Source organism: Furipterus horrens, unplaced genomic scaffold (genome assembly GCF_987537825.1).
Source record: "Furipterus horrens unplaced genomic scaffold, mFurHor1.1.pri manual_scaffold_11, whole genome shotgun sequence".
NCBI lineage: Eukaryota > Metazoa > Chordata > Mammalia > Chiroptera > Furipteridae > Furipterus > Furipterus horrens.
The window spans coordinates 93035286-93058317 of NW_028327181.1; the positions used below are offsets into that span (position 1 = coordinate 93035286).

At 36.1% G+C, this 23032-nt stretch overlaps 1 protein-coding gene across 1 annotated transcript in view; it reads right to left on the bottom strand.

Annotated features, from left to right (window-relative positions):
* Nucleotides 1-23032, bottom strand: part of ABCA5 (ATP binding cassette subfamily A member 5) — a 61006-nt gene that overhangs the window by 27721 nt on the left and 10253 nt on the right. The window contains exons 6-19 of the mRNA XM_090291264.1: nt 22707-22848; nt 21401-21589; nt 20611-20758; nt 17992-18160; nt 16858-16916; nt 12003-12113; nt 10682-10857; nt 10036-10155; nt 8861-8999; nt 7543-7633; nt 7216-7355; nt 6183-6302; nt 3297-3498; nt 506-675 (exon numbers count right to left, since the gene is read on the bottom strand). Coding sequence (XP_090147390.1) covers nt 506-675; nt 3297-3498; nt 6183-6302; nt 7216-7355; nt 7543-7633; nt 8861-8999; nt 10036-10155; nt 10682-10857; nt 12003-12113; nt 16858-16916; nt 17992-18160; nt 20611-20758; nt 21401-21589; nt 22707-22848 — 1976 coding nt within the window. The remainder of the gene's footprint in view (nt 1-505; nt 676-3296; nt 3499-6182; nt 6303-7215; nt 7356-7542; nt 7634-8860; nt 9000-10035; nt 10156-10681; nt 10858-12002; nt 12114-16857; nt 16917-17991; nt 18161-20610; nt 20759-21400; nt 21590-22706; nt 22849-23032) is intronic.

The window sequence follows — 23032 nt, forward strand, 5'->3', positions numbered from 1 at the left end:
GACAATTATGTAATAAGAATAATCAACAGCAAATAAAAACTAGCCAATACAAATATCATGTGTTTTATTATAAACATTTACACCAAAGGCGCTGATTCTTAATTCTAGTTTTCCAGATAGCGCTTGAAAATTTTGGTCATACTGCACAAAAGTGACCCGCAGTAACTCTAAAGTAAGCTTTTTCAACATCTGAAGTTTATTTCGCCCATCCTAAACTCTGAGTGAAACACGCCGCTATGAGAATAATCCGCTACTATTAAACAAGGAAACTACGATCAAAAGCAGTATAAATTAGAATATTCTTAAAAACTATCATCTCTACTTGAACCAAAATCTCACTGCTGTAATATACGGCTCAGCCTTAATAATGACTTTTATTACATCTAGGTTTGTGCAGACAGAACGTGCCTTTGACTTACACACATTTCTAAAATCCGTATCTCGGACCTGCACTTGCCCCCGCACCCCGGCCAGCGCACACTCACACACCTTCACACTCTCTCACCAGTAGAATTTTGAAGAAGCAGACTTGTTTTATATTTATGAGGTTTATCTCCAGGTTTTAGGAAATATAAGTCTGGAACAAGTTTGAGGGGAACCACAGCATTTTTAAAAGAGCGATGTACCAAAAACATAAAAATCTGCACTGCAAAAAAAGTAAAAATCAGAAGCAACCTGAAAGGAAAAAAAAAAAAAAAAAAGATTATACAGCTCAAGAAGAATTAATATATAAACTTACTTTTAAAACCTTCCTTTACATGACAATAAAAAGTACTCATTTTTTTTAAAATTAAAGGAAAAAACATGGATAAAATAGCACTTGCAAGTAGCATTTCTAAATCTGTCCAAAATGATCTCATGACAACATTCAACAGGAATTTAATATTTAATGACAAAATTAAAAGTTACAGAAGTGTATTTTAGATCAGCATTACCCTGAATTTTTATAGGGTATGTAAACACACCGTTAGAACTTTTAAAGAACTAGGCATTATGTCAAAGTTTCTTCTCCTGAAGAAACTACCATATTTCTTGCCCCATCTCTATTTTAACTAATTACTGTCCTTATAGTTTAGAAAATGCAGGATACAAACATATTTTAGATACAAGAAAATAAAAATACAGTGAAACTCCGAATGACTGATCTTTGACATTTCATCCGAACCGCAAAGAAGCTACACTAGAGTCAGTTATAAGATCATCACTTGCAGCTGACCCACTATGCAATTCTACTACCTGTTCAAAATGCCCTTCTCTCTGGAAGGCAGTCATCCTTCCATCCTATCGAACGAAGAAGTTCCATGTTATATGTGATACGTGTCACAAGCGGGTGCAGGGAGAGCCTGGTTTATCACACTTAAACATTTTATCATTTTCAGAAACCCTGTCATTTAAAAAACATCCTTCCTAAGTTGTTGTAAATATGCCTAAATCAGCATTTCCAAAAGCATACTGCATGAAACTCTAGTTCCATGACAATGGATGTTTTAGGTTAAAAAATTCATGATTAGAAAACATTTGAATGTTAAGATTTGGATCCAAGACCAGTGCGTCTCTAGGGAAGTGCGAGGAGTCCAGAGGGAAGAGTAGGATGGCCCCCTCCCAGCCCGCGCACAGCCTCACTCTTGTCCCTTGTCCGACGAGGGGCCGAGTCTCGCTAACGACTTTCTTTCTGATGTCTGTCTTTCTACAGAGTGAATTTTTGAGAGCATTAGAGATGGTGAAATGTGACCCTGGAGGTAGACAGATTTCAGGCAGGACCAATGCAGTAGGGTTCCCAAGAAGAGTTACAATGCACCTGCTGCTCTGCAGACTAAGGGAGGGGGTATGATAATCAGAAAGAAAAAGGAAGTATAGGGGGAAGTTTGCTTTTCGTATCCTATTTTAATGAAATAATAGAAAGATGTATTGTAGCTCTGGGCTTCAAGTGTCCTGTGTTTGTAATCACGTTTTTGCTTTATTTTAATGCTATTTTTCCTAAAGAAACTGATTTTCCTGCATCATTCAAAACAAAACCAAAAAAAACAAATTTGGAAGCTTCAGGTTAAATAAAGCTGAAGTAATTTCTTTACCATAGAACCTCTCATGTGTTTTTATTATGCTGATGAACATCTCTTTAAGAAGGAAATATAAGAAATATCTCAAATGCATATTTGACTACAGAACACTTTAGGTTACGAACTGAATGTGCCACCCTCCCCCCAAATTCATACACTGAGGCCCTAACGCCCAATGTGATAGTATTTGGAAATGAGGCCTTTGGGAGATATCAGGTTAGATGAGGTCGGGAAGGTGCGGACCTCTCTGTCTCTGCAGGTGCGCAGAGTTCAGGTGAGCTACGCCGCAAGACGGTGGCCTATGTGCACGCCAGAAAGGGGAGCCCTCACCAGGCCGGACCACGCTGCTACCTGAACCCGACTTCCAGCCTCTAGAACTCTGACAAGATAAAGTCCTGCTCACTCAGTCCATATTATTTTATTATGGAAGCCCAAGCTAACTAAGATACTTCTACTGTTGTTCAGGGAACATGAGAGAAGTGTTCGAATAAACAAACTGAAACATATCACCTTAAATATAGATTTTTCTTTCAGTGATGCTGACAGAAAACACATCAGATATTTATTTGATACTGAATGATCTGGACAAAGAAGTAAGTGAATTCAGCCTATTTCAAACACATAACAAAACTCTTATTCTTGGTTAAGTTTCATTTCTACTGCCGTTTTGGCTCTAACAAGCTAGGTCTACGGTGTATGAAAGTCCTTAATAGTGTTTCCAAATAACTCAATGTCTAGCGCCCTCTGGGAGCCTAACTGAGAAAGGGAAAGCTAAGTGAAAAGGATGCCATTTAGTCCCAGTTCTACCAGCTATACAGCCTCCTTTATATTTCAGTTTCTTCATCTAATAAATGGGGATAAAATGTATTCTTCCTGTTTACTAATAAATATTAGTAACAGATGCAAAATAATTGCGAAAAATATGAGTACAGAATAAAATTTAAATACAGTGGCAGTAATTTAAAAATTTTACACAATTAGGGGATATTATTTGTCACTCCCTCATTTTATAGACAAAAGATACTAGTTTTCTTTTAAAAGGTAAGGTAAGGCTCTAAGGGTATTTAAAGAAATTACCATTAGCCTATTTTTTCCACTGATATATGAAATTATGGCTTTAATCTTTCAAAACCACAAAACTTATTTATATATGTCTACATTTTAAAAATTAAGATGGAAAACCCAATTGTATCCTTAAAAAAAAAGATCCATCATCAGGCATAAGAGTGATATACTTACACTGATCTTATTGATTTACTTTCACGTTTCAAGGTGAGAAGATGAAACTTTGCTATCGTAAACACCTGCTGTTTCCAAAGGCTCATGGTGCTCACGAGAGAAGCCTTGGTCTCAGAAAGAATGAGTAAGCTCTGCTCCATTTCATCAAAACATTTTGAATCCATCTCTTCCTCGGGTGGCTGCTGAGTAAATACACTATAATCTAGTGACCAAAACAATATAAAAAGATAGAATATTATGATACATTCCTTAAAAAGATGAAAATCTTTCTGAAGCAGGTAAGTTTTAAAGACACACACGCGGGGGAGAAATGGTGATGGAAGGAGGCCTGACTCAGGGTGGTGAACACACAATACAACACACAGATGACGTGTTATAGAGCTGTATACCCGAAACCTATATAATTTTATTAAGCAATGTGACCCCAATACATTCAATAAAATATAAAAAAAATGAGTAAATAAACAAAGAAGCACACCTATGGCAGTGATGTAGGTCAAATGGAATGCTCATATACTTTGGCAATATTATTAAAACTGAATAGATGCAAAGCTTACAACCCAGAAAATTCCACTAGGTATACACCAAACAGAGATATGTATATACATTCACCAAAACACATGTAGAAGAATATCCTTAAGTAGCACCCTATCCAAAATAGCCATAAAGTGGGAAGAACCCAAAAGGCTATCAACAGGTGATGAATAAATACACTGTGAAATATTCCTGTATTAAAATAGTATAAAACAATGAAAGTAAACAAACAACTGTCCAAGTACAGTAGTATGAATCTTACTATTAAGTAAAAGAAATCAAACACAAAAGAGACGTGCTATGAGTGATTCTATTAGGCCAAAAACAGACAAAACTAACCAATGACGAATAGAAATCAAGATGTTATTTTTATAATAGTGATTTAACTTCAAACAGATTAAAAAAAAAATTGAGATGAAAATTGGCTTCAGTATAAGAGCCACAGAGATGACTTCTTAGACTTAGGCTAAATTAAAAAATGAGTAAACTTTAAAAATTTTAAGAGTGCAGTGAAATAATGCATAAGATAATATTTACATACAGCCTGGCGGTTCCGGCATCCTACCAGCCCAACAGTTCGGATGAGTGACTTAATGAGATGAACACGCCTAATCGCTGTCTTCCCCCAATACAGTGACCTAATCAAACTAAAAACAGGTGCTCACTACTGTGTATCACAACCATGGCATTCGGTAAGCACCAGTTCACCTTCTGTGAATTCAATATATACCAACACTTAAAAATAAAACAATTATAATCGGCCAAACTAAAGGCAAGCTGATGTCGGGATTTATTTTTTTGTGGTGGACTTAAAAAGGTACTACGCAAAAAAACAGGAGTGCCTAAATAGAGCACACCCTTCTCAGCTTTATTCTCACTGCTCAAGCACTTCTAGAAATTACTCCATATATCTTAACACCCTTATGTGCAAGCACCACGTGTACACTTAATTCACTCCCGTTACCCTAATTATCACAAACCCATTCACTGACAATGCGTTCTACATCCTGGCTTCTAACCTCCCGTCCTTCCTCTATCCGCCTACCTTTGTCTCTACTCAATTTCACCAAACTGGACGTATGCCCAAATTTAAGTTCTTGTTATCTCTCCAACTGTGTAAGATCCAAAATTTTCCTGTGAACTTTCCCTCTGACTATAATCTGGTGTTATATCCTCCTCATAAACTTGATGTTTCTATTGTCTCCATGTCTGAGGGAACCATCGTTGTTCCGTCTCTCCCCTGACCTTCCATGCCCCCACCTTGTCACGTCAATCACTACAAGGTCCCTCGACTCACATTCTCACAGGTTCCGCTTTGATCTTTACCATACCATGGAAATGGCTCTCGTCAAGGTTACCGCTGGCTTCCACACGCCCAAATCCCTCAGGGTCTTCTCTTTTACCAGAAACATCTCTTCTGGTCTCACCTTGGTCTTCACAGCAGTTGGCGCCTCATTGTCACTTCGCTCCAAGTATGTTACCCCAGCTGCCCACTAGCCGTCTCCACTTGTATGTCTTCCAGTCAGCATCGCAAATCATAAAGCCAACAGTCATGCCTAAATCCCCTCTTTCCACAAACCTGCTCCTTCCTCTTTCTCAGGAAATGGAAATTCCATTCCCAGTTCTAAAGCCAAAAGCTAGAAATTATTCTTGATTCTTCCCTTTCCCCAACTCCTAACACTTAACCCATCGGCAAGTCATCACCAGTATCACTAATGCAACCCAAACCTGTTCATGTTTCTCTAGTTTCACTACCATCCTGGTTCAAGCGAGGTTTTCTAACTGGTCTTCCTGCTTCCACGCTTCCTTTATAATCCACTCATCATTCTACAATGATCACTGACTCCTTTGCTTTAAAATTCTCCGAAAGCTTCACACTGCATGAAAAAAAAGAACCCAAATTCTTTTCCAGATGTTCAGACATGCCCTGGCCCCTGGCCTACCCCCCAACATTCCTGGCCCACTGAACTCCACCTCTGGTGTTCTTTTGAGTCATCAAAGACATTCAGCTTCTCCCTCAGGGAATCCCACTGTGGGAGCAGCTCCCTTGGCCTGGCAGGCTCCGCAATAAAATCTTCACCTGGATTTTTCCTGCCTGCTAAGTCTTAGTTCAAGTTTCATCTCAAAGAAGTCCTCCTTGAAGACACAATCTGAGTTATCCGCTTCCCAAGACCACCCCGTTATTTCCTTCATAACTCTTACCACTATTAGTAAAGATCTCAATTACTTCTTTACCTGTTTGTTTCAGCCCTTTCTTCCCCAAAACAAATTTCACCTGCATATATAACTACTTGTCTTACTTGCCATCTGTCTGGTTCAATGCTTAAAATGCTTTGCTACTTTTGTTTTTACCTGCTTGGTCAATTTCTGCTTCAACTTCTAGCTTTAAGAATACATCTTCCAAAGTTGTCATGGAAACACCATAAGAAATAACACCCAAACTTGAATGAGTATCTAGAGCAGAAAATAAACCTAAAAGAGAATATGAAAAAATGTTGTATAGTTAAGCATACTACCATGAATTATTCTTAAAATGTTATTTCAAAATAGGATCTGTCTAAATTTACTCGGCTGGCACAGTAGTTCTCGAACTTTTTGGTCTCAGGGTCCTTCTAACTTATATTTGGTAAGAACCCCAAGGAATGTTTGCTTATAGAAATATGTCTGTTAGATATTTACCATATTATAAATTAAAAGAAATATTTTACAGACAGAAGGATAGGCAAGGTATATTAAGTTGGCATAGGTATTTCAATCCAGTTAATTAATAATTTCATTTTATTTCTTGAAAGAAACCAATTAAACTAACATTAAAAATTTTCTATCTGATTATGAGATAAATGCTATGGAAATTCTGCACAACATACATACAATAATGATATCCTTTTGGTTCTAAAGAGTTCCCTCAACAGATACAGGAGACTGAGTCTGAGTTCCTTCCTAATTATAAAGTGGAAAACTACTGCCACAATTAAAATAATTCAATAGTTTACCATACAATCATGGATTTTATTATGAAATCAAGAAAATGAAAAAGAATTGAGGACATACATAAGTATATGTGTGTATACATGTGTGTACATATGCATGCGTGTAAATATATGCACATGTATACACATACAAGCAAACGGAGCCATTTTTCTTGATAACAAAGCAAACAATCACTTACTTAACATATTAGTTACAGTTCTTGCATGCTGTTTGTCAAAAAAGGAACATGTTAGCTTGTAGTATTTCTGATTTTCTAAAGCGAAACAGATTATTAACTCTGGCCACCTGGGAGTATGTAAATATTACACAGAAGAGAAAACAAGGTAAATCAAGAAAACCTATTCCCAATGCAAGATCCTGGTTTAACAACCAAGAAGCTGAAAGTAAGTAATACCTGAAAATTTATCCATGTCCTTGAAAGGCAAGCTATATACAAGTTGTTGGTCATTCTGCTGTAATACAGTAGCTGCAGGTATATGCTGTTTCACCAGAGAAGAAAGAGATTCTGTGGCACAGTATCTGTCTATGTACATGCTAGAAAAAACCAAAAATTATAATTTTTTATGATCACTCAGTAAATGATCAAAAGTAAACTCTGAATACTTTAAATGAAAGTGAGGGCCATAAAAACTAAGCCAAGCACATTATGGCAAGCCCAGATATAATAACAACAGATCAAGAATATAATATAGAATATAGCCAATAAAGAATGAATAGATACCTCAGGCGGTAGCCAATCCCCCATTTACTTTTGAGGAACATTGAGGACCCAACACATTTCAACATTCCTTGTGATATGACAGCTTTCCTATCTGCAAACAGAGATTTGCATTTCAATTTTTAAGTTAGTAACAGCATTAATAATTGGCATTCATATTTCACGGATTACCATATGAGAACCAATGTATTAGCTGATTAAATTATCACAACCTTATGAGGAAGATTCTAGAGCTGCATCACCTATTTTTTGCATGCGATCATTGCGGCAATGAAAAAATATACAATTTCCCCACATTTCACATATTAAATGACAAAGCCACACACTGTACCCAGGCCATAAGAGTCTATTTTCCTAAAGCTGCTCCAAATATTTGTCTCTTCCGAAGACTGCCTAATGCAAGCACTTTCCCAATTTCCTCTGTAACCAAAGGTAGAAACCACCACAAAAAGGCAACAAAAACAAAATACGAGTTGTCTCTTTAAACAAGGATACTACTGAAAAAATGAATAGCATGCCAAATTTATTAATTATAATATAAACAGAAAGATGTTGCTCTAGAACTTCAAAGTCCTGGATCTTGTCATGGTTATTAAAATCTCGTGTTGGATTTTTTTTTAACACGTGTTTGTGTTGAGAACTGTGCAGGAAACAGTTAACATAGCAGACCTGAGACTATTATTAGAAAGTCCTGCTTATGGTGGTGGTCCTTAGCAGGCACCTGGAGACCTGGACTTCAGGAGAGTTCCCACCATTCCCAAAACAGGTAAGGGCGGCCCACTGTACGCAACTTTACCAACGCTGTGGAGCACACTTAATTAACAGCTGCTTTTGTTCTGGAGATCTGTAACTTGGGCGCAGGCTAGGCAGAGGGCGCCTACACAGCCAGAGCCCCATGAAAACCTTGGACACTGAGTCCCTAAGGCACGACATGCCCATAGCAGTTCCTTGCTGGACAAATGAAGCGCATCCTCTGTGAACCCACTTGGAGGGAGTTCCTGGAAGCTTGTGTCTGGTTTCCTCCAGACTTTGTCCGTGTGACCTTTCCCGTCGCTGACTTTCCTTGTACCTTCCAGGTTCACTGTAATAACCTGTATGCATGAGTACGACTAGCTGAGTGTTATGAGTTCTCTTACCCAATGATTAAATCTGGAGCCATCTAAGGGCCTCCTCAACACACACACAAAAAATGTCATTTAAAAAATGTTTAAAACCTTTTTTGTTAAAAGCATCAGCTTCTTCGTTCCTCAAAATTTGCCATCTCCATGTCCAATGTCCCATTTGGCCCCATGACCTTGTCCTTCAAAAATAAAAATCTCACCAGCAAGAATGTCAGCTTCATCCATGAAATGAGTACTAAACACTGTAACTCGATTACATTTTCTGTATTTTAGAAGATTCCAAACTATGTGACGAGAACAGGGGTCCATTCCAGCTGTTGGCTCATCTAGCAGTAGTATCTGCATGAGACAGGGCAGAGAGGGCAGGGAGTCCTCATGAAAACGAAAATATATAAAATTTATGTGGACTGCAAAGCTTCGCTATTTTTAGTTATTATTTCCAACTGGAAAGCTATTATTTTTTTTACTCACGTGAGCACAGATTTTTAAAAATTAGTTTGGCATATGAATGTTTTCTTTAGTTTAATTATAAGAGACTAATAATATCTGTAATACGTAAGTGAATAACAATCAAATAAATTAAAAACAAGACATTAACCTGGTTTTATCTGCACAATTAAATTCTGTAAATATATCAACTGCTTATTAGAGAAACATGTCCTAGATTAGTTCAAGGGAAGCAAATTGTTTTAAGCGTATTTTAAATTTCATAAACACTGTGGCAAGGGTTGGGAGAAAGATACAGTAACATAGAGCCAGAACCCAGAGTCACCCCTAAACGGCAACAGTGCCAGGAAGGCAGGGCCAACGGGGCTCCCGGCTGCAGGCAGGTGCACCGCAGCTTCCTGGCACCTTGCAGAGCACTGCATCAGCTAAGGCTGTTTCTGCGGGACACAGAGCGGCACAGGAGAGACACGTACAGAATCCGATCGGCAGGACGCCGAAAAACTGAACCCTTCCTCTGATTCTGTTCTGTTTTTACAATTTTATTATGAACTATTACAGATATCTGGAAAACTAGAGAGAATAGCCACCAGTGAAATTTAATCAATATTATTTCTGGCCATATTTTCCTCAGAACTTTTTTTCAAGAAATAAAACATTGCAGATGTAACTAAAGGCCATCCTTTCCATTCCCTTTCCTAATGGTGAACACTATCGGGAAGATGTTATGTATCTTTCTGACTACAGTTTTAAACCCTTATTACTATAATTACATTTATAATAACATAGTATTTTGTGTATGTTTAAATTTTGTAATGTGTGTGTGTGTGTGTATATATATATATATATATATATATATATATATTTCTACAGCCTACTTTTTTAATTGAACAACTTAATTATCTCATCAGTGACACTAATATTTGTTTACCTTTGGATTCCCAAGAACAGCAATTCCTAAAGACAGTTTTCTTTTCTGACCACCACTTAACTTTTTAGCTTGATTATCTTTGATAGCCTGCATGTCTAAATCCAGTAAAACCTTCTGCACCTGTAAAAGTGAAGCATGAACAACGTTATTTTTAAAACTATACCATTTATGTAATGATTAATATTAGTTTTTAAGTGTTCTGATTTTTAATATCAACTTTTAAAATGTTTGGTACAGAATTTAATTTTGACAACCTTCATATAGAATTTTGAAATCAGAGAAGAAGATTCCTGACGGAAAGGTCTGTTTTACTTTTGTGTGACTTCCTAGGTCGTGGGGAAGAGGATCGATGTAAAGGCGGTGTGTGCGTGTGTGTGTGAGCGCGTGCACATGCGTGTGCATGAGAAGGGGTGATGTGAAAGAAAAGGAAGCAAAGAACTATCTGTATTGAGAGACGGGTACCCTCCTGATAAAACAATGACAATGTTTTGCACATAAAAGCTTTCACTCAAAATTCTAATTCTTTGTGATGATTTTGTTTACTGACTCAGAACAGGTTTCAAATTTAGATTTATTACACAAGTTACTACAAAAGGCTGTTAATTTATAGGAAATAAAAGCAAGGATTTAAATATGAATAATATACCTCTTGTATTATATTATTAGCGGGTATTCCTTTGATTGAAGCCAAAATGGATAAGTTTTCTTCTACTGTCAAAACATCAAAGTGTATATCTAACTGTGGACAAATGCCAATCATTTTTCTTGCTTCAAACATTTCGTCTATTTCTGAGACGCTGTGTCCATATATTGATGCAAACCCTGAAACCAAAATATACCTTTAAATTCATGTTAAATACTAAAAAGTATACATGCTTTTTTATATACTAATAATCCAGTTATTTGTATGTAATAGACATAGAAGGTAAGAATTGACATAAATTTGGAATATACAGTGCACCCTCATTTCCATACCATTGGTGATTTACTTCCACTTATATTCCAATTTCATCTTCTCACATTTCCAGGGCATATTACACAGTGGAAAGAGCAAGGAACCAGAAGCTTAACTGGTGCATTATTTACACTGACATTCCAGTAACAATTTTCCTTCATTTCTGGGCGTTACAAAACATAGAGAAAACAAAGAGATACAAATATTCCCCTAGCTAGGGGTGTGATCTTGAGAAATCGCTTACTCTGAATTCTAGCTTCTCTTATATAAACTGAACACTACTATATGTCACTTAAGAATTAAATCAGTGGGATATGTATGTAGGATCATAACCGAAATCATACGTTCTTCTGATAATGGAAGATATTAATACCACCATCAGAGAGTGACACAATTATGGATAAGCAACAAAATTTCAAACGTTAAACTACATTTAAAAAGATGCAGATTCAATACGTGGAAATGTGGCCCTTTCCTAAGTAAACTGTTGTACTGACACTCTCTCTGCTTATTGTGGAAATATAGACCTGGCATACTGAATTCTCACCTACAGGCAATCACACAGAACAATTCCATGTCTGAGACAGTGTTCTTAAAATTCTAGTTTAGGAAATCATATTGACATGTACTAATCTTTCCTTTTGAACTATTATCGCTTAATTAGAAATTTGTGTCTATTTTCTCAACCCGAAATGTCTCTAGGTCTCATTTAATATCCAATTTATTGATTTATCCTTCCTTGAAAATGAAAAGTCAACACACACAAAAAGCTGATAAAAAATATGTAAAAAATTAGAATCTTTTTACTTTATTAAACATAATTGAGTCATCTTTTATTGACTATTGAAAAACGTGTGTAATCAAAAAAAGAAAAAACACTTTACAGACACAGACGTTGGTTCCAAATCATTGGCAAAAATCAATCAATCAGTACATATTTCAAGAATAATTATGCTGTGACCGACACCTTAGTTAATAATACTTTTTTTTTTTTACATCAGAAAACTCTCACCATCAGAAGGTGGGCATAGTCCACAAAGAATATTCATCAATGTGCTCTTCCCTGTTCCGCTGTGGCCAAGTAATGCAGTAATCTGACCCTCATATATGTCAAAGGACAAATCTAGTTCAGGGAAAAAAAAAGATCCAAATATAATTTTTATGTCTGCTGAGCTACACAAGACAATTCATACTAGAACAATCTTGAAATAAGTCAATAAATTTAAAGCCACATTTAAAGTTACTAGCATACTTACGTGCATAATATTTAATACTGTAGCATAATAATTCTTTGTTATAGTCAATGGCATGAACAATAAATAATAAAAATAAACTGTTTCGTCACACCGATTAAGAGGGTATACAAAATATTGGGGACAAGTCGGTATACCCACTCTTAAGAATTTCCAAGGGAATTAAAGCAGATAAACAAACATTAGTTCCCAAGGCTATTTATAGGCACGTTAAATATATTGGCAAAAAAACTAGAAATTGACCAATAGCATGTAAATAGCCAAGTGAATACCTAAAAGGTTTAATTTAAATACGGGAAAAATGGACCAAAGAGAGGTCACTGGATGGATGTATCGCACTGAAGGAAAACAGGAAACAAGGATCTGAGAACCCAGCTTCAGATACAGCGGTGGGTCGTGGGTATGCAAAACAGAGTTTATTCTGTGTTTGTTTAGTAAGTACTGTATTTGTATTATGACTGAAGAACTACTTTTGCCCACAGCTGCAAGTCCAGCTCTTCATTTAATGAAGATGATCTGGGGTTCAGTGTCTCTACAGCTGCAGGCTGGAAGACGCGTTGTCCAGTGCATCAGATTATCTCTGTAATTGTCCATACACCATATGGAGCACTTAGCCGGAACTAACCAGGCAGGAGAAAGGAAGCTGAGACCAAAAACCAATAGAAAAGATGGGCACAGAAATAGACTTCAGAGGTGATTTAAAAATCATTATGGTATGTTCAGAAGAGAATGTTGGCAAAGGACTAAAAACGATGTAAAAGAAAGAACCAAGTGAAAAGATAAAAACCGCAAAATTGAAAATGATTTCAAAGGATAGATAAGCAGCAGATTACACCCAACTGCAGAGAAAATTAGTAGATGACAAGGAAAGTGAGGAGAAAATACCCTGACTAGAGCACAGAGAGACACAGTATTGAAAAACTTAGGAAAGAGAATAAACGACAAATGGGATAAAAATGAAAAGTCACAGCATGTAACAGAAGAGGGAAGAACAGGACAAACGCAATACTGCAGAAGAAATGGCTGAGAACTCTCTAAAGCAGAGGAAAGACATCAAGCCTCAGACAGACGAAGCACCATACAACCAAAGCAGAACAGATGTAAAATGTTAAAAAACCAACAATGCATATTATAGTAAAACTGCTGAAAACCAAAAATAAACAGAAAGATCTTCAGCCAATAGCATTAGTCCTTAGAGAAACGTACATTAAACCATATTTACATATTCTTATCCTCGGCCACGGCGGCTAACGTGCAAAGAGCTGACGATTCCAAAGGTTGGTGAGGATGGAGAGCAATTGCAACTGTCGTGCATTCTGGCCAAAGGGGTACCAACTTCAGAAAAATGTTCAAAGTACTTACTGAAGTTAAACATATGATCCAGCGATTCTACTCAGGAGTTCTGCTCATGACCTAGAAATGCACTCAAGTAGAGTCATGCACCACGTAATAACAGCCATACATTCTGAAATGCATTGCTGGCGATTCTGTCACTGTGTGAACAGTGCAGAGCACACTGACACGAGGAGCGACAGCCTCACACAACTGGCAGTGTGGCAGGTTTGTTTACACGGGTATCACCACAAAAACACGAGTAATTCTCTGGGCCACGTGTTGCAATGGCTACCATGTCACTAGGTGATAGGAATTTTTCAGCTCCATTTATCATCTTACGGGACCACCTTCATATATGTGGTCCATCACTGACCAAAACATCATTGTGTGGTGCATGACTGGTTAAGAAAACAAATAAACTGATTGTATATTCATACAAAAGAAAGCTAGAGAGCAAAGATAAAGAACAAAGCACTGTGACAGAAAGCACAATGAGTAAGTCTCTTAGACGTAATACCGATTCCACTAATAGGAAATTCAAGTGCAGACAAAAGTAATTCACAGTGACAGTCCCTGTAATGAACAGTGGCTATATCGAGGGAGGATGGTATTGATTGGAAAGGGGCATGAGCAAACTGTTTGACAGTGTTCCCCGTCTTTATCTGGGTAGTGGTTATATGGCTGCGTACATTTGTAAAAGACTCACCAAACTGTATACTTAAGATTTCTGAATTTTATTAACTAAGAAAAATGAAGTTAAAAAGTTAAAAATACTCAAAAATGTTTTAAAATATTCAACCAAAAAAAGGAAGGTAAAGAAAAAACATAGGATAAGGGAGACAAAGAGTAACAAGATAAATGATTAAAATTCAAGTGTAACAATAATCTCATTAAGTGAAAATGGACTAAACATTACAATTAGAAGAAAAACATTTTCAGATCAGATTTGGAAACAATAACAACTATACAGTACTTAACAGAGACACCTTCAAAAACAGATTGAAAGAAATAGGGGAAAAAAGATATCATGTAATCACTGGACTAAAGGAAGCCCTAACTCTGATTATAGAATATATGTATCTAATTCCATGGTCTGCAAAACATGTAAGGGATAACAATGACAGCCCTGACTGGTGTGGCTCAGTGGGATGGGCATTGTCCCTCAAACCAAAAGGTTGCCAGTTCGATTCCCAGTCAGGGCACAAGCCTGGATTGGGGGGCGTGCGAGAGGCAACCCATCGATGATTCTCTTGCACATCGATGTTTCTCCCCTTCTTCCTCTCTCCCTTCCCTTCTCTCTAAAAATAAATAAAATCTTTAAAAAAGAAGACATAATTTAAAAAAGTAAAACAATGACAGGAAGTACAAAAAATAGACAAATTTACAATTATAATTGAAGGTTTTTATTTTTCATTTCTCTTTCTCAATAAGTGAGAGATGCATTTCCACAAAAAATAAATCAGTAAACATACAGAAGATTTCAAAGACACAAGTAACCAACTTGACTAGGTATGAAACACAACACACAACTGCAGAACATGCATTTTGTACAAGTGCACACAGAACATGTACAAAAAATGACCGTATGTTGGGCCATCTAATGCCAATAAATTTCAAAAGGCTAAAAATACATAAATAATAAAACTATATTGTCTGACTACAGTGGAATTATGTTAGAAATCTATGACAAAAAGATAAAGCATCATATACTTAAAAATTAAAACATAAATAATCCATGCAAAAAAATTCAGTGAAAATTATTTAAAACTGAATAGTAATGAAAAAACCTGTCAAAACTTGTGAAATGTAGCTAAATACATGCTTAGATGAAAATTTACATATTTAAAATGCATCATTATAAAATGATCTCTGCATCTATCTCAAGAATTTAGGGGGAAAAGAGAATTAAATGTAAAAGCAAAAACAATAAAAAAAGGAAGAGAAAAAATTTAGAAAGTAAAAAATAAATATATAACACAGAGGATCAATAAAGCCAAAAGCTGGTTCTTAAAAAAGATTTTTTTTACTGATAAACTAGGAAGGAAGGAAAGAAGGAAGGAAGGAAGGAAGGAAGGAAGGAAGGAAGGAAGGAAGGGAGGGAGGGAAGTACAACGAACAAATCTCAGGAATAAAAACGGGGAGATTACCATATATCCGACAGACCTTAATAATATGAAAATACTTCAAACAAGTTTTAGGCAAACATTTGAGAATAATAAAATGAAGGCTATCTAGAAAAATCACTATACATTAGGCCAGTGGTTCTCAAGTAGGGGCTGGAGGCCTAACATTCCTCCTTCACCTCCCACCCCATCCCCAAGGACATCTGGGAAGACCTGAAGACATTTTGGGTTGTCACACTGAGGGTTACATATAGTAGGTAGAGACCAGGGATGCGGCTTGTGATTTTTTATTTTATGTGCCAGTTGGGCTAGAGCTGCGACACCCAGCTGTTTGGTCAACACTAGAGTAAATATTGCTGTGACAGTACCTTGTCTTTCAGTAACGGGGACTACCCACAATATTACTGGTGACCCTCCTCTAACCAGCTGAAGGCCCGAAGAGCAAAAGCGGGTTTCCTGGAGAAGGGATCTTCTACCTCAATATTGTAGCACAGATTTCCTCCGAGATCTGTCTGAGTTGCCCACTTACCTGCCCGCCCGCCTGTCCTATGAATTTTGGACTCAAGGCTGCGACTTCAACTCCTGCCCGAGTTTCCAGGCTGCAGCCTGCCCTGCAGATTCCAGAGCTGCTGGGAACCACAGCCATTGGAACCAACTGCTCAAAACCAGTCGCCCTCCCCCATCCAGCTCGCTCCCTCTCCGTAAGTACGCGTGTGCACAAGAATACACGTTCTGTTGGTTCTGAAGGACCCGGGCTGACAAACTGCTACACATCCTACAATTTGCAGGACAGCCTCTCACAAAGGAGTTATTGGCTAAAATGGCAGCAGCAGTGGTGAGGCTGAGAAACCCTTTGTAGGCAAAAAGGAAAAAAGAAAGCAAACCACCCATACACACATGCATGATAATAAAGGGAAAAAGGACATAGATTTCTTCAAACAGTTGAATGTTTTTCACCTTAATAGATATTACTTTTTTCTTTTACTACTTTGGTATTAGTTTTATTATAAATATCCATCACATAAATAAATGTAAATATCCCTAAAGGAAAAAGAGAAAATTGTGATAAAGATGTTTAAATTTCCCACAAATTATACAAATTGTTTTTCCATTTGTACTTTAACACTATGGACTGAATAGGAGAAAAGTTACTTACTTCTCAAAGCCTCTACATTTTCACCTTTCTTTCTGTACGCCTTCTGAATACCACTGATTCTGAAAAATACCATTGTCTACTTTAAGTAAAGCAATTTATAAATGTGTGTTCCCATGTCCATTTTTATTAAAGCTGTCATATCTCTATAAGAATAATAATAGAGTACCTCCCTACTAAAATAATTAACCAGAATTGACAATAATTATAAAAGTAGTTTATAAAGAAACTACAAGATAAAAACAGTATTCCTCTCCATTTTAAATGCCATTCATTCATTTTTTTCATGATAAGCCAACTTCTAAAAACGAAGTGAAGCATTTGACTCAAGCAATTTATAGATTTGTTTTTATTTTTGATGCTTTTCTGTTTGCAACTAATCAAATACTTGTTACATCAGTTAAGGGAATTTAAAAACCAAATGCTATTCATTTCACATCAGTACACATTTCAGACTGTATAAATGTGAAGTAATTTTTTCATTCCACTTTAAATGTTTTACATAAGTTTTATTAACCATTTTGAATTTTACCCTTGAGAGGACAGACCACTGGCCTGCTAATTAAATCCTAAGTATTTCACTGTCCCCAGCTTTTATACATATTTCTTAAACTTAAAAAACAAATTATACTCTATTTTTTCTATAACTTTTATTTCTTTTTGCTTTCTCATTATTTTGTAACTTGATTTTGACTGATCCCGCAAAAAATAGTAACTTCTTCGGTCATTAGAAATTAAAACTGATATTCTAATTATGTCACAGTACCTAAAGGTCTATGAAATTAACAGAGGACAATTTAATGTTATATAACTTAAACAACATATCCTGAATTGAATTATAAAGTTAATATTTATTATGTTTTGATCAACATAATAGAAAAAGCTTAAAATAACCCTATAAAAAGCTGGTTTTATTACTTCCAAGTTTTTTCTTTGAAACAAAAAATTTCAAATCTAGCAGCAATTTTATTCTAAATGGTTTCAAAGAAAATAAGAACTTAAAAGACAAGCAGCTCTTATCAACACTGTTTTTAAAAACACACACTACTTACATACGTTATTTACAATATAGGATTTAAATGGGGCACAGTTCCATCAGCAATCCTTATGCCTAAATTGGAGAAGATTAAACCATACCTTATGGCTTCTTTTCCGATAAATTCTGAAGAAACGGGCTCAACAATTTCACTAAAACTAATATTCCCATTAGCATTGCCCTCAGATAACTCCTTATAATTTCTTTTGTTCTTTGACCAATATGATGGCTTCAGAAAATATAAAGATGATCTCCGTAAGCCAAATTCCCCTGAAAAATAAAAACTGAGTTATCATAAATTATTTCTGAAAACGAGTTTTAAAACCATAAAGGCAGTATGTGAAATACATAACAACCTAAATATACATTTAGATGTAAAGTACTAAATCCATATAAAGTACTAAATCCATATTGCGTGAAAAGTAAGTTTTACTGACAAATAACTCAGGACATAAATAGTTTCGGAGTGGCTAAGAGTACATGGGAATGTAAAGGTGAGTAATGCACAGTTTCTGCCCGAAGGAACTGAAATCTTTCTGAGGACACATATACACCAAGCGGCTGAAACACAATACGGAACACGCGGCATGTTCTCCAGAACGCTACTAAGAGTCCAGAAGAGGAAAAGGTTGTATCTGGCTAAGAGATCTATCCTCAAAGCTTGACTGTATCATCTTACACAGTCTTTGAAAACAGGAAGTATTTAGAAAAGTAAATATAGCTCGTAGAGAATACGTTTTGGAATTAGGAGAATAATACAGTAATAGCACAGATACTGGAGACATACCTATGGCAGGTAGTGATAGCTGCCCACCTAGCATGTACCCATCCCCCCCCCAACTGACACTCACTTTTAAAATATCCACGCTTCCTCTAGATGACCACATATTTCAAAGAAATCTGATCCCAATTACACAGAAGATCCTAATCGATCTAATCAATTCTTGGCATGCTTTAGTAACCGTGACTGCTCCAGTCACAAGCATGTAATCAATAAGACAGAAGCAAAGGGCTTAACTGGGGGAAAGGTGCACCTTCCCTCTCCCACTGGCCATGAACAAGGAAGCCTAACACCCCTTGGGCACAAGAGCAGATCTGCCAGGGTCGGAGACAAGGTGGCAACAGCGGGGAGAAAGTGGGCCCCTGATGACATTCAAACACCCTGAAGGCCATCCTACCCCTGGACTTCCTTTTAAGTCAAACAACTGATTTCCTTCTTGTTGAAGTCAATTAGATTTTCTGATATGAGTAACTAAAAACATTTTGATACAGTGGAGATGTGTTTAAATGGGTTAAGTAAGGCTGTACAAATGAATATTTAATACAATAAGGAAAAGGAGAATGATAAGGAGAGATTAAATATAAGAAAAGTATTGTGGAGGATGTTAATATACAATGAGTTTCTATTTAATTAGTATACCTATTTAATAAGGGCATGCCCACTAAGATTTCTGAGAGGTGATTAACTTGATTAAAGGGAATGGTAAAGTTCTTAGGTTTAAGTTAGGTAATTAGACAAGAGGCATCACAACAGTCTAGACTGGCGCAGCCCAATGCAACTCTCTGCAACGATGGGAATGTTCTATGACTATACTGAACAATATGGTAACAGTTGTATGTGGCTACTGAGCACTTGCAATATGGCTGGTACGAGGAGGAAAGGAATTATTAGTTTAGTTAATTCTAATTAATTTCAATTTTAAAAGCCACAGCTCTAGTCAGTGTGGCTCAGCTGGTTGGAGCACCATCCTGTAAACCAAAAGGTGGCGGGTTCAATTCCCAGTCAGGGCGCATGCGTAGGTCACAGGTTTAGTCCTCAGTCAGCGTGTGTACTAGAGCAACTGATTGCTGCTTCTTTCCATCCCTCTCCTCCTCTCTTCCCCTCTCTCTAAAATCAATAAGCATGTCCTCAGGTGAGGATTTAAAAACAGGAAAAAACAAGAATAAATTTTCAAAGCCACATGTGTCTAGTAGCTACCGTATAAAACAGTGCAGGTCTAGAACACAGACAAAAGTAATGAGGAACTTGAGGAGAAAAGTAAAGGGGGTACTGGATATTTAAAAATATTTTTAATTTATAGGAAATCAGTGATTGTCAACCATTTTCATCTCATGGCACACATAAACTACTAAAATTCTGCAGCACATCAAAAAAATATGTTTTTTCCAATCTGACAAAAAAAAAGGTATAATTTTGGTTCATTCCTACCTTATGGCTATTGTGATGTTGGCTGCAGCCATTTTTTATTTGCCAATCTAAGGGAAGAGGGGTCAGTGCCCCTGACTAAATATCAGGTATTTCATGTTTTAAAAATCCGTGCAGCACACTGGTTAAAAACTGCAGCTACAGATGGAGGATAGGAGATGAGAGGAATGGGAGGAAATACAACACTGCCTCATAGTTCTGGACCTTAGAGGGTAAAATAATGAAACACTTTAGCCAAAGAAGATGGACATGGTCAAGTTAAGAAGTTCAGTTAGAGACTTAACCGCTTTCAAAACAAACTGCTCTCTTTTTACACAATCTTCCTATGTTCACTAGTGGTTAAGACACAAAGTACAAAATATGTATATTTAAAATTAAATTAAAAGCTTTAACAACGAATATAGCTTGGGTGCTCTGGCTAGAAAAAAAATTAAAATTAAGGGACCCTATGCAGACCAGACAAAAACAAAAACCTAAAAATCTTTCAAGTTAAAACCAATAATTCTCTGCCTACCTGGAATGACTTGATCAAGATAAACAGCCAAGAGCACATAGAATATACTATTAAGTGCTAGCGCGACAATAGTAATAATTAGAGGATATGGGCCTTCAGTCAAGTTAGAAAATAAGGCACCTTCATTAATATCTTCCAAATGCATGACCTGAAAAACAGAAACACCAACTTTATTATATAAAAATGATAAAAATAAGCAAAAGCTAACACTGCCTAGCTAATGCCTTATATCCAGAGTTACAGTAATCAAACTGGGCCTTTTAACAGATTAAAGTCTATCCAATTAGAAATAAAAATTCATAAGGAAAACAGTAAGAATTTTACCAAACTGTAAGTTTATCACAGCAATCCCTTTCAATCATGTTTTTAATGTTGTGCTTCTAAAACTAGCACATAGTATACATCCCCTCCTGGGGCATTTAATCCTAATACTATTATTATTAAATGAAATAAAAATAAAGTATGATGTTAATACTAATTGATGTAACCAGGCCATAAAGCAATCTACACTATCTAATGCTTAAACCAATGACTTCTCACAAATTGAGTTATTACAATGGACTAGATTGCTGAGACACACTAAAGTAGAAACTGGAGAATTTATAAACAGAGAATATAAATAAACTAAAAATGGAGAAATATAAATGAAACCAATATAGTGTACTCCAGTATTCAATTATCATTTTAACTCTTTTATTTTTTTGCAAATCAGAGATAGTATTCATGGTAGTACAACATGCTGTATGAAATAGAAAACATGTAGCGAAAACAACATAAATATATTACCTACCTGTGCAATGCCAATCAAAAAAGTACAATGACAGAAGGGACTTAAAAGCCACACTAATGATTTGGGAAAACTTTCCACGAGGACTGCCAAAAGACCAACAAATCCAAAAGCCACAGTGACTAAAAATTCAACTATTCCCACATGTTTTGATTTTTTAAAAAGAGGTGTCAGCATTAAAGCAAAAAATACCTATAAAATATAAATATTAAGGTTAATGCATTGTTCATATACACTGGTATTAAAACAATTTCTAAATGCTATTCTATTTTATTTTCATAAAAATAGTGATATACATTTAAGAATTTGAACTGACGAGTTATCTATATAATAGGCAAACATAATCACCTCTATAAACCATGAACAGCCATGCATTTCTACAGTTAGATTGTGTACATTTATGAACAAAACAATAAATCAATAAGCTTTTAAATACAGATGCCATCTTTAAAGTTTTATGTGTAGCCCTGGCGGGTGTGGCTCAGTGGATTGAGTGCTGGCCTGCAAACCAAAGGGTCACCAGTCAGGGCACATGTGTGCGTTATGGGCCAGGTCCCCAGATGGGGGAGTGCTAGAGGCAACCACACATCAATGTTCCTCTCCCTCTTCCTCCCTCCCTTTCCTTCTCTCTAAAAATAAATAAGTAAAATAGTTTTTAAAAATAACAAAATAAAATAAATTTTATGTATTGATATGAAACAAAACCAGATAAAAACTGGGCAATTATACAGAAAAGTACATGAATTATAGGTAAATTATGAGGTTAAAAAAAATAGGTGAAATCAAATATTTAACAGCTGGTATGCCTTGGGTACCTAAACCAATCAGAATGGAAACTGGAACCACTTAAAACAAAGGCTGCTCATTAACAGCCAGCATCCAGCCAATACACCGAATGCATACCAAAGAGCTGCATTTACAAAGACATATCTTTATATAACATCATCCTGTAATATAAATTAACCTGAAACAGTCAGAATTTCAGGAAAACAAAGGAATAACCAGTCCACTACTACACAATCTTGCTTACACATGTTATATGAAGATAGTAAAAGACAGACTCAAAGGATTTGTATGTGAAATGTATCAGATGAAACCAAGTTAAATTTAAACCTGAGACTATTTTGTACCTTTGCTATAAACATGGAAGTACAACAATGCTATATGTAAGTCACTTATTTATCAGTAACCTCATAACAATCTTTCTCTCTTGGGAAATTGACTATAAATAAGCCAAAGAATAATACTTTGCTATATTAATCAAATATTTTGGCAGTTCTTTATTCCCAGTTCCAGTTGAAATACTTACAGATGATTGCCCGTACAGGAAAAAAAGTAGAAATATCACAAAGCAGCTACTTTGAGGGAATAATGAAGACGCTGTTGCAATGACTGCCATAAGAATGGACATAAGAAAAATCAAACTTGTGTAGAGAAGGACCCAGGAGAGCCTAAAATGAGAATACATTTACAGTCAAAAGCATAGATTTTAACAGTTAAAAACAAATCACATGAAACAAAATTTCATCTTTATTTCGGCCACTTTATCCTTAAAATTAAGACACTCTATTCATTTCTCTGTATGTTCATATACTAAAAATCAATGCTTGTATAAGTAATTAAAATACAGTATTG